Source organism: Squalius cephalus, assembly GCF_949319135.1.
Source record: "Squalius cephalus genome assembly, chromosome: 21".
NCBI classification, from domain to species: Eukaryota; Metazoa; Chordata; class Actinopteri; order Cypriniformes; family Leuciscidae; genus Squalius; species Squalius cephalus.
In genome coordinates, this window is record NC_137142.1 from 17,494,836 (window position 1) to 17,510,698 (window position 15,863).

Sequence of the window (15,863 nt, forward strand, 5' to 3'; positions counted from 1 at the left end):
AGTGTACCACTTATAGACACTAGAGGTCAGGCAAGGACAACAAATGCAAAGTGCATCAAAGACCATGCAAACCGTTCAGCTAAAGCAAACTCTAAAATAAACTTGAAATAAAAATCACAGTGCACTAAATCCCTTGCTAATGTACTAAAACTGTGAGAATTGATCAGAATCAGCAAACTCACCAGCATTCACTATGGCATCAACCTCCAGGATGGTGATGTCACCTTTGTACAGAGTCACTTTGTCAGCCAAGGAGAAAGACTGATGTTCTTCTTCCTCAGTAGCTGTAAGGTAACGATAGAGTAAAGTTAATTACACAAGACGAGCTACCATTTCAACTGCATGTTGACTCTCGATATTGATCAGAACAAAACCGTTTCATCAAAGGTCTTACAACACTGTACTTACCAATATGCACTCTGCAATCACTAAAAACTAAAGTTTTGAAAAATGGAACAGGACTATACATGGTATAAATTAAGAAGTGGTAGAGACCCTGTGGCCACTGGTCAAAAACAAATAGACTTTGTCCGAGACGTGGCCTGGTGGGTGAACGTACTAAAATAAAATAAAAACTCTCTCAGGAACTGGTATCTTCAGTGCAAAACTTTCTAACTACTACCAGTAGAACGTTTGGACAAATTTGACTGATTTGTTTAATATCAATTGTGCCCATCTACTACATCACGGTTTCAACAATAATATTAAGCATCACAACTGTTTTCAACTAATAATTTTCTGAAGGATCGTTTGACACTGATGACTGGAGTAATGAATGCTAAAATAAAATTCAGCTTTGCCATCACAGGAATAAATTATATTTTAAAATGTATTAAAATAGAAAGTTATAATATTACTTTTTTACTGTATTTTAATTAAATGTAGCCTTGGTGAGCATTAGAGACTTACAATCTAAAACAATCTAATCTCTTACCGATGTTAAACTTTTGAACACTAGTGTAAGGGTACACTCTAAATAAAGATGGTTCTTTAAAGGTTCTTTACATGTAGTAACAGTTCTATTTAGTACCGTATCGTCATGAAGAACCCTTTGTATGCTGAAATGGTTCTTTGTGTTAGAGTTTAGGGTTCTTTTTTCCCGCTTTTTTGTTTTTCAAATCTGTAACTGTCAAAGCCTCTTCATTACTGATTTTCTGGTGCTCAGCTGTACAACTACAGTTACTACAAAGACTGTCAACATACTCTCAACAGGTAAATTATTTCTTTCTTAAAATGTCTATAAATTATAACTTTAAAAATTGTAACAATAATTTCCTAACAATCATGTCTTTTTCCTCTTTTTAGTTTAACAGAACATGCAAGTGTGAGCAGCTCTGTTCACTTAAGGACACTCATCTTCTCTTCTCCACAAAGTAAGTAACAGAGATATGGAATTTATGATCCATATTGTTTGATTTTTTTAATTATGACTTTATGCCTAAACATACCCAGTCACAAAAAAACATTAATGCTATACCATGACTTTATATCACTTTTTCTTTTTAACATGGTAAAGGGCTCATACTGTCCATTTTTGCTAATTTTGGCCTTCATTAAGATAATTGTTTTTACATAATCAAATGGAAGAGACGATGTAACTCTAAACTCAATTGTGTATTTCAGATGCTGTCACGTATCATAACCTCATCATCTGCAGAGAGAAACTGCTACTCAGATCACACACATAATGAAGGATGTAAAGACATCATAGGGAATTGTGAAGATATTTCACTGGAACTTGGTTTTCATTACATCTATATCGTGTTCAGTGTCGATTGTTATTTATTAATGTATTCAGCTAACCTCTGTTGTAAGAGCACTGTCATTTTTGCTACAATCTGCCATGTCAATAAAAAATAAAAGTTCCTAATTGACACAACATGCTGTTTTATTTAACGTAAATCTCAAATAGAGGCAACAAGATAAGACCAGGCAGACAGAGGGCTAAAAAAAAACAATATTAATGAATATTTTATAAAGAAAAAATAATAGTAATATTGATAATATGAAGATGCTAATACTAATATTAATGAAAATAAATATCATTGAAAATGTTATTTATAACACCATTAATGTCTTATATAGCACTTTCAAAGCATGGTTCTTTATGGAACCTTATAAAAAGAGTTCTATTTAGCACCAAAAAGGGTTCTGCTATTGTTACAAGCCGAAGAACCCTAATTTGGTACTGTTTAGAACCATTTTTCTTAAGACTGTACACACAATGAAAATGAAAAATGAAACACCTGGTTTAAGACCACAATAACTTATTAGTATGGTGTAAGGCCTCATTTTGCAGCCAATACCGCATCAATTCATTTAGAGAATGACAGATCCAAGTCCTTCACAGTGGCCAGAGGGATTTTGAGCATTATCCTGCTGATACACAGCACCCCCTTCAGGGTACAATGTTTAAACCATTAGGTGCACATGGTCCTCCAGAATCAGTAGTCCTTGGCAGTGATGCGCACATCAAGCACAGTAAGGAATGCCATGATATTGCATCCCAAAACATCTTCACCCCCTGTGCTTCACTCTGGGAACACAACAGTCCGGGTGTCAAGCCTTTTTGGGGCTTCTCCACACCTTAACTCCCACGGACGTGGGACAGACAGTGATGGATAATCTTTCTGATAATGTTCGGGGCTCAAACTCACTCTCCCAGTTTAAATCTAGACTAAAGACACATCTCTTCAGCCAAGCATTCACATAATAAATCTCATAACATTTAGGTCAGATCAAATGCACATGATTATATTTGCTTAATGTTATGAACAGCAGCTATACTAATTACTCTCCATTTGCTTTTCTGTTTTATCTCGGGATGCCTGTCCCGAGGTAACTAGAGTACGTCAGCTCCAGTTTGGATCCAGCATCTCACAAAGATTTCAGATACCCAACACTTGTGAAGAGACAGGACCAACTCCTGAGAGGACTTCAGATCAGACTCTAAATCAACATGCACTAATGCTAAATTTTCTATGTATTGTAATTATTTTGCTCACAACTTGTAATTATTACTTCAATGAGCTCATTGTTTCTGCCGTAAATTAATACATTGAGAAATGTTAGGGGTGTAACAATATATCGCGTCACAATATATTGCAATACAAAAATGCAACAATATGTATCGTGGATACTGACAATATGTATCGTGGATAGTGACAATATGTATCGTGGATAGTTCACCCAAAATAAAAATTACCCTGTGAGAGTCAGTTTTCAGAGTCAGTACTACATTAAACTACAATATATTATGTTGAATATAATGTATAATAATGGGGGAATATTAGTGGGTCCTGATAATACTTATGTTATAAGTCTTATGTTACCAGTAAAAAGTGGCCTACATTATTTTAAATATATCTAGCCAGTGACAGAGTTCAAGCATATTCGTCTAAAATAATCCTGTATTTTCAGGTTCAGAATCATGAATATATTTATTCTGGTGTCACCATTGTCCAAGCCTGTTCATTTACACCCACAATGTTATATCAAATTTAGCATTTAATCAACAGTACATTTTTTCTTAACCTTTTATTATATGTCTTGGAGTATCGCAATAATATCGTATCGTGATATGTATCGAATCGTGAAATTAGGGTATCGTTACACCCCTAAGAAATGTACATAGAAAAATCACGCAGTTAACTAACCATTACATTACTCTGTGCGTTACTCTGACAACAGATCACTTTAAATTGTAATGTGTAGACATGCATTTTCTGTAAAGCTGCTTTGAAACAAAATGTATTGTGAATACAATACAACAATATACGCGATACAACAATAAATATAAATTGAATTGAATTGAAGGTGGACTCAGAGAACAATTATGTTTCACTTTGTCCACAGCCCAAGATTTCCACTGTTGGCACCAATGAAACCGACATTTGGCATTGGCGCTGTAGCATCTGGACCGATCAGACACACAAATTATTCATTATATTTAATGAATAATCCAGCAAACTCACTCTCCCAACAAAGGTCTATGAAACTTCCCCCAAAACTAACATCCAAAATTAAGCTAACTGGCAGAACCCAGTGTCCTGTTACAGGACACATTAAGACTGATAATACTTTTTTGCAGAGAGTTGTGACTCTCACCTAATTCTTGCTGAGGAGAAATAAACCCTTTTAATCTGATATATTCTATATATAACCACTTGAGAAATGTATAAATAAACATTTTCCTTTTATGTGCTTTGGCCTATGTATTCATTCAAATCTTTTGGATTAATGTTTCAGACTTGTATACTATGGTTAACCAAAATCATGTGTAGCATGTTTAGTCTCTATAAACTCCAATCTTTGTCCCCATATGTTAATTTTCATTACATTTAGCAAATTTTGTGACGTATTAGTATTATAAGAATCTTGAAGATTCTTTTGTTAAACACCCAATCAAATTACATGTTCAAAGGCCTGCTTGAACAAAAGGTCGTAAAGAAATTCCCTCCAAAGGGAACAACTTCTTATAGGCTCAGAACCCTCCAGAGGGTGTGACATCTTCACGCTTTAAAAATCACTGATCACAAGATCACACCTCTTAGTCTCTTAAGGCTGATTTATACTTCTGCGCAACACACAGCCTATGACGGAGCTATGGCGTAAGTTCGACGCAGAAGTATAAATTGGGCTTTACTCTCTTAGTTCCTTTCTGAAATCCTGATGTGAAGATGATGCTGAACTAGAAGTCTTCTAAGAACTCCCAAGCTTGTGCCAGGCTGCGGCCTTGTCTTTCCATTCACCAAAGATCCTCTGACTCCCACTGGTTCTTTCGCTCATCAAGACAACATCAGCAAAGATCAACTGGAGCCTCAACAAATTGCATCAGGACAGTTTAATTCAAATGGGCAAGACATGCAAGTATCAAACTTAGTCTCGTTATTTGATAAGTATCCTTACCCCTTTTTAAGAAGGGCGTGTTAGAACTCTGCTGAATTTCAAACAATGCTATAACTTCTTGCTTTCCTGTATTCTGCTTCAGCTCTCTTTCCCTTGGTAAACTGTATGCATGCATGTATGTGTATGTTAGAGTAGTTTAAGCGTTTAGTCTAGTTAATAAAATCTTGTTCATGTCACATGTAAAGTTGTCTGTGTTTCAAGCTCATTAAATACTTGAGTCCCTAATCATGCAGATGTTGACTACTTTCTCTTAGTAGTACTGTAAAGCAAGTAAGACATTTCCCATCCCATAAATATTAATTTACAACATTAAGTTAATTCTATTAACTGATCCAAATATTCATAATCAATTATAACAATTATTATTGATTATTAATATTTCTTTAGAGCTAATTTTTCTATTGCACGAATGACCAAAGGTTTGGCTATAGCAGCCCGACCATGAATATTGACTCCATGGAGTTCCCAACGTACAGTTTTGGTGGAAACAGGAGAATCGACGTGCCCATTTAATTCAGCAGTGAGTTGGGAAGCTGTGGTTTTATGTTTTTTGGATACAATCCGGGTTATTACTTGGACATCCCTTCGAGACAAGCTTCCTCTTGCATCAACATTTACTCCTGTTGGATGTGGTTCGTCCTTCATGGTGGTATGCCGACATTACCCTGGATACCACAGCTTTTGATACACCTGGTCACAGATGAGCCAGAGAGACACCCACCAACAATTTGTCCTCTTTTGAATTCTGATATGTCTCCCATTATATTGTGTGGATTCTTGCAATATGTACAGCTGTACGATTGCTCTGCTAATTCAACCTTCACACTCCGCTATTTAACTGATGGAATGTAAAATCAGTGAAGATTGGCAACCAGGCCGCGCATATACAGGTGTGAATCCTCCAACAATATATTGGCCAGTGTTTCAGTCTCATTGTCCAACCCCTGTACATACACTATTTAAAAAGAATCATGGACTCACTCAGATTTATCGAATCTTTATTTATTTGTTTAATGCTTTTTGATAACTAATCTCAGTTCTTCCTTTTGGCATCAAATGCCAAACCTGACAGAACACTGCACATTTGAACCAGCTTTCAATATGGGTTCTCTATAGTAGAACAGGCGTGTAAGTATATGTAAATCTACAAATAAGTCAAGTAGCTTTTACCAGCTCCCAGAACAGAGCAGAAACCAATGAAATCAGATCTGGTTGGTTAAAGCGCTGGCATGTAACACTATGCATATGGGTTAACAGAACAGATAGTAATCCAACGAATAGAGCGTCCAAACCATCAGGTCTCAAACTGCTGGCATTGGCCAGTCGGTCAGCTCTATTTAATGCCATAGGCTGCAGATGAATGATATGCAAAAAAGACATTAACATTTGCAAGCTAAAAGAAGGAGTGTTCATTACGCTTATTTGAAAAATTAACTATAGCACATCCTACAGACTGTCTTTTTAGATTAGTAGAGCCGGAGAAAATTTCCGGCTCTTATGTGAAAGGACCAGTTCTGCTCTTGTCAGTTCATCTCCAGGTCTGCTGGCACAGGGCATAGCCATTTGGAGGAGCACACACAGGATGTGCGAGGAACAAACCTCATCCAAGTCAACGGAAGTGTTTAATTTAGCATTTTCCGACATCCTCTCACTACAGAACTAAAGATGAAAATGCCCAGAGGACTTAAAAAGAGTTTTTATTTGTATTTCTTTAAAAACATCCTTTATTTAAAAGGGCACTTTTTTTATTTTTGGGAAATAATAGGCCCACTCATAATCTGATGATTTTCACAGCTAATTTTAGACTAAAAGTAATAGAATTCAACAGAATAAATGAAATGATAAATTTAAACTGCATAAATATGTTAAGCTAAGATCAATATGTTAAACTAAGTTCAAGCTAAGAGTATTTGTAGGTTGATTCCCACTAAAAGAGTGCCACAGAACAACAATATTTACCATCAAACACTCTACTTTTTTTGAGCATCCCGACCAGAAGAACACAGTAAAACCAACTGCATGAGTTTGGAGTGCAAATTGTGTAAACTGACCAACGGTAAAAAAAAAAAAAAAAAATTATTATATATATATATATATATATATATATATATATATATATATATATATATATATATATATATATATATATATATATATAAAAAAAATACAAATAAAAATAAAAATAAAAATGTATGCAATTCTGCATGAAAGACATCTTTTTAGCCTGTTAACTTTTGCTGCCAGGAAGAATTTACTATTGTTGTGGATCAGCGATAAACCTCCCTCTATGAAGGGATGGCATTCAGTCATTAGAGAGACTATTCCTCTGGAACTTCTAACATGTTTTATTCACTCTACAACTGATACTTTTATTCGCATTTGGACACCATATTTGGACAGCATAAATGCCTCTACTTGTGGTATTCTGAGTTTTGGTATGATACAGTGCCTCCAGAGGTTCTATTTGTCTTTTGTTTTTTCCTTGTTATCTGCTGGTCCTGTTGCACTTTTTTGTTTATAGTACAATGCCTTGTTGTTATTTTAAGTACACTTTTGTGTTTATCTTTGTTGTGTGTCGGGCAACTTATGTTACTTTGTTTTGTGTTTGTTAAATAAAATAAATAAATAAAAAAATGTATGCAATTCTGTTTGGTGCCACTAGAGCAGAAATTACTTAAATGAGAACAAGTCCATCTCCTCACCAGCGGACACCAAACCAAGAAAGGTTATGAAAATAAATTATTTAGGGTTCGATACATGTTTATGCCTTATGCAAAGCAGCAATGGCATGCAGTCTATTACTACATAAAATAATTCTGACTCGTCCCTCCAGGCAGAGGAGAACTGACAGAGACTATCTAATAACAAATGCAAAAGGCAAATTAAAAATAAATAAAAAAGCAAACAAACATAATTGAGAGTAGCTATGTTTCCATCCACATATTCTTATGCAAATTTTGGAATATTGCATAAAAAAAAACCTCCGGATGGAAACGCCAAGATGCACACAAATTCAACAAATGCACCTAAAAAACAACAACAACAAAAAAACGTATTCACTCAATTAAGTTACATCGTTTTTATCTGATATGAAGACAAGGGCATAAACTACAATAGAAACACATTTACTGAATAAATCCTTCAATGCGCAACAAAAAAAAACCTCACATGACTTTACCTCAACAGAGAACGTGATTGGATAACTGGACTAACCAGCAGATCAGTTTCATTGCACAGCATGTCAAATGTTGTTTTAGTTATTCTGAAATGCCTGAGCCAAAGTCCGTCATCAAAATGATTTGGTTTAATTCCCTCCCAGAAGTGTCTCACACGACTGCATTCACAAACATCAGGCTTCCGAACGCAAGATAAAGGTGCAAGTCATTTGTGATGTAGGATAAAAGAGCAACAGTGGCTTCCCCGAATACAGCAAATTCCATTTTTATTACAGATGCTTTGCGCAAATTTCACAGGAAGTGACTATTTTGTTCTCTTGAACACATGGGATGGAAACAGTGCTTTATTCACAAATGTTTTATCCAATATTCCAATTTAGCACATAAGTTAAATTTGCAACTTTGGATGGATAGCTAGTGTCTATTTACACTGAGTATTTACACTTTTTACTCACTTCACCCACCATTACACAGATATTTTACTTTAAAACAAATAGTATAATATATAGTATAAATAGGCACTGCTGACATGAATGCAGTAGTGTACTTACAAGTAAGTGTCTTTGCTATGAGAGTCCTGTTAACAAAGTTGTGAGACATGAAGAGTATGATAGCAGAGTTCCTCTGCCTTGTTTCACTGAATCATCTGTAGGACAGATGAAATCCAGAATCTCTGAGCTGTCCCTTATGCTGGATAAGCTGGAATTCTGATCTATATCCATACAGGTACTGTGCCTACATGCGTCCCTGTCTCATTAAATGAATTAGCAAGCACTTTCTGTGTCAGTTTGATTGACAGGCAATCAGACCAATCATAATACGCCATCTTTGTCCGACAAAGCAGTCAGGAGAGTTAGTAGATTAAAGGGTCATTTCACCCGTGGAGACATGAATGTGTATTGAAAGTGAGTCATTTATGTAGAAGAAATGTGAAATTATTTTTGAATTTGGAGCTTTCTAGACTGAGAAAAGCCAGAAAATGTATTTTTGGCTTATGTGGATGAAAGACAACAACTCCCAGAATGCACTTGCTTCGCTGCCCTACAAGGCCACTCCCAAGCCACGCCTACCGGAAAGACAGCGCTGCGCAGTTGAAAACAAAAACATCAAGGCAAGGCTAGGCTACGAGTGAGTCTCCGTGACGAGTTTGCCCAAAATGTCCAGGATTCGGCTTTTGCGTTCTACAGTCGCCATTCATCATGTTTACTGTGGCGAGCAGGACGAGGCTGAGGGGCGCGGGAGAACGGCGCGAGGCCGGTGGCGTGATTACTGACGACTGACACCTGTGAGGCACTGTTCTCGTATCTCGCACGGAGGAGCAGGTATTTTCTTAGCAATGGTAAAACACACATCAACCGATCACGCCACCGGCCTCGCGTCTTTCAACCGATCACGCCACCGGCCTCGCGTCTTTCTCCCGCGGCGCTAGCCTCGTCCTGCTCCCTGTATTACTGTGATTACTGATGAGCGCGCCTGTGAGATGCACCGGTCTCATGGGCTATCTCTCACGGAGGTGCGGGTATTTTCTTAGCAATGTTAAAACGCAAATCAACCGATCACTTGTTTAGCATTCATGTAAACATTACATTCAGATTCACCAATCGGGGTGAATTCAGTTAGATTGAAACAAAAGGTGAGCATGTAAACAATGGATTGCGACCACAGAAAGCAAAAGCTGAATCCCGGACATTTTTGGCGATCTCGACGGCCGGACATGTCCGGGAAATAGAGTATGGTAACCCCTACTACTCAGCTTTCTTCGTCCCTGTTTTCTGCAGGTTTCTGCCGTTGAAATCAAACGCACTCGCACTGATCTGTGATAGGTCTGTTAGCGCATTAGGTCCAACCCCCTATGGGCGGGTTTGAAAGGGTGGATCTAGTGCTTGTAGTCTTAACAGAAATCCCCCCCTCTTACACTTCCTCCTACAATGACGCAAAATGACGATTTTTGCGTCATTGTAGGAGGAAGTGTAAAGAGGTAAATACAGATTTCTCTCGTCTCGGGGGAAAATGAAAAAATGTTGCATGACCATTCAATAGTATGACTGGGTTTCTAACAATGCAAAGCTTAATGCAAATGGGTGAAGTGTCCCTTTAACGTTGGAGGATTTGAACTTGAAAAACGGTGTGTGATGTCTTTCGGCGATTAAAACAACATTCCTTCTTATGTTCATTTATGTTGGTGCTATAAATGGACTAGAAGGAAGAGATGATCGGTTCACGGGCAGCTTTAATTGAGGCTCTACGGCGATCTGTCAGACACATTAAAGAGCCACAAAACGGTATTTATTGTTTAAATTTCGTAAAAAAAAAAAAAAAAAAAGACCACATTTGAAAGTTGAAGTTTGTTTCATATCAAAAGTAATCTGCTCTGTCCTATCTGTCAGCGCGTTGTCAGTGTCCTCTCTGCTCCACGATGTATTTTTCACTGTGTGAGAACATGGTGTGGCGTGAGATCGCCATGGCTTGTCAGACATAGCAACAGTAACTAAAGGGGGCGGGTTTTTGCGAACGGTCAATTCTAGAACATTATATGAGAAAACAAATAACATTACATTTCAAGAATGAATATATTCAAGTCTTTTATAAATGTGTGTTAAAGTAATAAAAATACTGTGTTTGGGCTGCACTTTGTCTGACTTTTTGTATGAAACCAGTTTTCCACTGTGCCTCAGCAAAAACATGCAATTCATGCTCTCCTGGGGTTTTTTTGCATTCAAACAAGCAAGATGAATAACACAGAAAATAAAATGCAGAGAAAATGTCTTACATTTCTTTCTTGTTCACCCAAAAATACAAAAGCTGTCTTCATTTACAAACCCATGTGACCTCCTTTCTTCTGTGAGGAGTTCTCACTCCTGTTTTCCGTTATCTTTTTTATGCAATTTTTAAAAAAATGGACTGACACCTTCAGGCTTCAAAAAAAACACAAAGCATTATTAAAGGCTACTGCACTATTTTTCAAGTCTTCTGAAGGCAATAGTAGTCTTGTGTGTGAAACAAAAATGTAAGTCACCATTCACTGAAACCCTTGCTGCATTTATGAGAGAAGTAGAATATCAGATTTGTGAACAAATCACTTTTGAGACTGGTGAATCTGTTGGTTCACAAAACTAGTTAGGTTTAGAAATGAGGATAAGTAAATGACAATGTTTTTTTCAATCCCTTTAAAACTATCCCTGATCTTCTGGGGCCAGTTGCATAAACACAGCCATTATGTTAAAGGGACAGTTTACCCTAAAATGAAAATTAAGTCGGAGTGAACTGTAAAGTCCAACACCCAAGGTTAACAATTTCATTAATTAATACATTATATTTCGGTTTGTTTTTCACCAAACCCTATCGTATACCACCAGAACACTTGGAATATACGGCATGGGATTATTTTGTGATACTTTTGCGTCTTTTCTCAAAAGTTTGATGCTGGTTGCCATTCACTGCCATTATATTACATTTTTTTACAAATTCTCCTTTTTTTGGTGCATAAAAGAGGGCATACGGTATTAGAACACCAGGGTGAGTAAATGATGACTTAATTTTCATTTTAGGGTGGACTATCCCTTTAAGACTGAGTCTTTTGTAGACCAATCTATGTTTTTATGCAACAGAACTCTGGTCTTAAAACAGGAAACAATAGCTTCAGATGTTAGATATTCTAAGATTTCTGTATGTGGTTTTAGTGATGGGGGGGGGGGGCATAACAGCATTTAAGCTACATTGAAAAACTTTAACACGATCATGTCCTTCTGGTCTGTTTATATGCATAAGTTTGGGAAACCTTCGAATAAATCTATTGAAAAAAAATAAGCTTAGGTCAGGGTAGCTCAACTATCTTAGCACTAGCAATCCTGCACAAACATAGGCTATGAAAGGGAAGGCGGCTGACACCTTTTCAAAATTTTGGCAGGTTCATCCATTAATAAGCCATGATATCTGAGCTGTCAGGGTCACACTGATCCATGTGTCCTTTTCTTTTTAAAAGGGCAGCAAGTCACTTGCATGCAGAGTGACTATGATGTCTGCTGGCAAAGAAGGACATGAAACAAACAGTACCTTCTTCCAGAATAACTTTCATATACTTCAATACTATAAAAGAGCTCTAAAGCTATTCACCAAGAAATACACTATCATTCAAAAGATTTATTTTAATGTTTTTGAAGCAAGTCCCTTATGTTCACCAATAAGGCTGCACATACCGGTAGTTGCTCAAAAACACAGCAAAAATATTAATATTGTGAAATAATATAATTTAAAATAACTTTTTTCTACTTTAATATATTTTAATATCAAATTAATTCCTGTGATGGCAAAGCTGAATTTTCAGCATCATTACTCCAGTCTTTAGTGTCACACGATCCTTCAGAAATCATTCTAATATGCTGATTTGCTGCTCAAGAAACACTTCTTATTTTTTATCAATATTGAAAAGAGCTGCTTAATATTTTTGTGGAAACTGTGATACATTTTTCAGAATCCTTTGATTAAAGGTGAACTAAGTAACTTTTTTATCTTAACCGAACAGCTTCGGAGTCATTGGAATGGTTATATGACTGTTTTCGGGTTGAATGGTGGTCTTCTCGCACCCCTCGAGCGCCTGTGAGACGAAAAACCACCCTTGCAACTTTGGGCCGGCGGGCTAAGTATCGCGTGATATCAGGTCTCGCGATGTAACAAACTGCTTTACGGCACTGCACACATATACTATCTAAACATTTATATGCTAGCCTTCTGTGTATTATACATACCTCAGTGGACATGGCTCCGTGCGTTCGCCGGGTTCTTTGAAAACAAATGCACATGACCAGCGGGAGAAGATGGGACGAGCCAACAAGTTTTAACGACAGTGTTGTCAAATATCTATTCCGAAGCTGTAGGGGGAGCTCTATAGAGAAACCCACGAGCAAAAGGCGAGAAAACAGCAAAGAAGTCGGCAAAGCTGCATAATGCAGCTTTAAAGTCCCCGTGAACCGGAAGTTGCAAACGACTTTTCTCCAGTGTTGTGACGTATTTCCAAGTGAAACGGAATATTGAACAGAGGGCAGGGTTTTACTCTAGCGCTCCTCCTCCCCATCTCTGCTCATAGCAGACTGATGGTTTGAGGGGAGTGTTTAAGCGTTTTCAACCCAAGCCGTCAAACTGACGTCATAAGAGAAAAAACGCCATTCCAGACCGAAAGTAACTTTTCAGATTCTGATTAAAGATTACACAGCAAACAATTTATTTCGGTGTATTAACGGATTAATTGTTCATCACAAGACTAGTAATATGCGCTAACAAAGTAAATCGGGTAAATTTTAATTTCATGTCGACTTTAATAGAAAATTCAAAAGAACAGCATTTATTTGAAATATAAATCATTTGTAACATTATAACATCTTTACTATCACTTTTGATCATGGATCCTTGCTGAGTATAAGCATTAGTCTTTAAAAAAAAAAACACTTAACTGATCCTAAACATTAACAGTATACAATTCACTATTGTAAAAGCTTGTGGGCTACTTGAAGGTAAAGTGTGTAATCTACTAGCATCAAACAGAATTGCAAATCATTTTTAAACAGCTTTTCAAAGCACTCCCCCGGTCTGCTATTGGTCGAAAAACAGAAGTCAGAAAGGCTTTGGTATTTACCTGTATTATTGTCATGATTTGCCCAGGTGGGTATCTTGTCCAACGTCACATAGTTTCCCCGATAATCTTTGCGCCTATCCTCTAGTCCAAGACTGAGTAAGCGCTCTGTGGAACAGAAGAAACAATACAGTCATAATATACAGACAAGAGCACGTCTTGTGAAGCAAAGCTAATCAGTTTGAATCAGAGGGGTTCATAAAGGAACATCTGCGACTAGCTCTGTGCATCGTGTCAGAGTGGTAGGCTACTCTTTGGTGTGGTAATTGTGGCAACCATGTAAGTATGTGTGAGAAAGCAAAGACAGGCTAATGAGGGTACACTGCTCAGCATACAGCTGCAGGCCTGACATGCAACCAGACCATGTGTGATCAGTTCTATCTAGCATTCATGGACAACATGATTCAAACATTTCCAAATATTTATGTGCCTTTCATTGTAATAAAGGCATGTTTCATTAACTAGTTTAGCACTAGACTAAACTTCCTATGCTTTCAGTTTCACTTTTGTTTCTCCAGTTAATGTGACCTTTCCAAAATGAAACTTTAGCTTGGTATTCCTGTTATAAACTGGCTCCAAAGTGCCCCTGCCGACACTACTGATTTTTCATGCTCACTGCCCCCTACATCTGCCTTTTCAACCATCTTTATTCATTTATTTTTTCTGTTTTTATCCTTCTGCACTCCCTATTGCTACACAAATGAAGATCACTTTCACAAGGGCTCCTTTATGAGCACAATGTGTATTCACGATTTTTTTTATTTAAAATAGAACAAATGACAACAGCGCTAATTCATTTAATCAAATCACGAAAAAAAGATATTATAAAGGAAACATTTGATGTCCGTTCACTGCAATACACTGTATTACACTAGGCCACAAGTCAACAGCTCTCATCATATATAATTTATCATATTATTATGCATTTGATTTACGGTAACAGACCATTAATGTGTGTAAAGTAACGCCACTGTCAACCTAATGTTTTACACTCCTTCATAGGAACTTCATAGGACATGCCAAAAACACTGTTGTCGTGAACATCAGGTCACACTGTGGTTGATTTTTATGTCAATATAGGAGTGCTTGTGCACTAAAAATAAATTAATCTAATGATGTCATTACTTAATGATAATGATAAAGTGTCTCCGACGTAACACAAAATCATTAAGGTTCTCATATCAAATCAAGCTAAAAATATGATTACCAAAAGGGCATAGAACAGATAGAGAACCTCCAAGTATAGTTCAGCTCCAGTACTGGTTGAACATAACTGAACCAACTAATGTTTGGAAAGTATACTAAAAAAAAAAAAATGAAGGTGAATATCCTAAACTACTAATGAAGGTGAACATCCAGGACCAGGACTGAGCCACTGCAGAGTGCATGATATTCATCTCACTGAACTTTTAATCCATTAACAGCCCTTCTAATTTGTAATTTAGCTTGTGCATTTATACAAACTGATTTACAGTAAACAGTGATTTACCCGTTACAGGTTAGTCAGTCATATGGTACAAAGGTTCATGGAAATATGTTATCATACGGTGTTTCACTGGCTGCACCAAACAAACGCACGTGTCAGCTCATTTTAAAATGACTAAACACTAATTAATACATTTAATTTGCATTTAAACATAATTTAACGCTTGACATATCAGGGCCTTGATCACAGCATCATGTACTGATGCTCCACCTGCACCTGAAGGTGTGCGTCTGTCCCCATGCTGTTGACTCAAGAGGCAGAGCATCTATAAGAAGACATTTCTCCCGCCACGTACGTGACGTTACCGCATGCTCAACCCGGTGGATGTCAAACCCCAGACTGACACTACCGTTATGAACCCTGTCTTTAAACGGAAGAGACACGACCAGAGTCCAAAAGAGCCTTACCTTTCTCCGCTCTCCACTCCTTTTTCTTTTTGCTCATGGTGCCGTGGTGTGAGGGCTTCTGGTAAATGGTTTTTGAGTTAAACAACCCCAGGCTCACAGTGATGTGCGCGCTGAAACTCAAGAGAAAGTGAAAGAGCTCCGGTAGCGTGACTCCTCACCTGAGAAACTGTCAAATTGTAGTTGGTGGGGAGACTGTGTGCGGTGACGCAACCTATCTTAACGCTACCCGTGGAGGCTGCGTGCAAAAGGGCGCTCGGTGA

General features: G+C 37.3%; 1 protein-coding gene across 1 annotated transcript in view; it reads right to left on the reverse strand.

Moving 5' to 3' along the window:
- macrod2 (mono-ADP ribosylhydrolase 2) overlaps positions 1-15,840 on the reverse strand; it is a 569,941-nt gene extending 554,101 nt beyond the window's left edge. Inside the window, exons 1-3 of the mRNA XM_079856275.1 lie at positions 15,604-15,840; positions 13,714-13,818; positions 183-284 (exon numbers count right to left, since the gene is read on the reverse strand). Of these exons, the coding sequence (XP_079712401.1) occupies positions 183-284; positions 13,714-13,818; positions 15,604-15,640 (244 nt within the window). The 5' untranslated portion in view covers positions 15,641-15,840. The remainder of the gene's footprint in view (positions 1-182; positions 285-13,713; positions 13,819-15,603) is intronic.
- Positions 15,841-15,863: the final 23 nt, after the last annotated feature.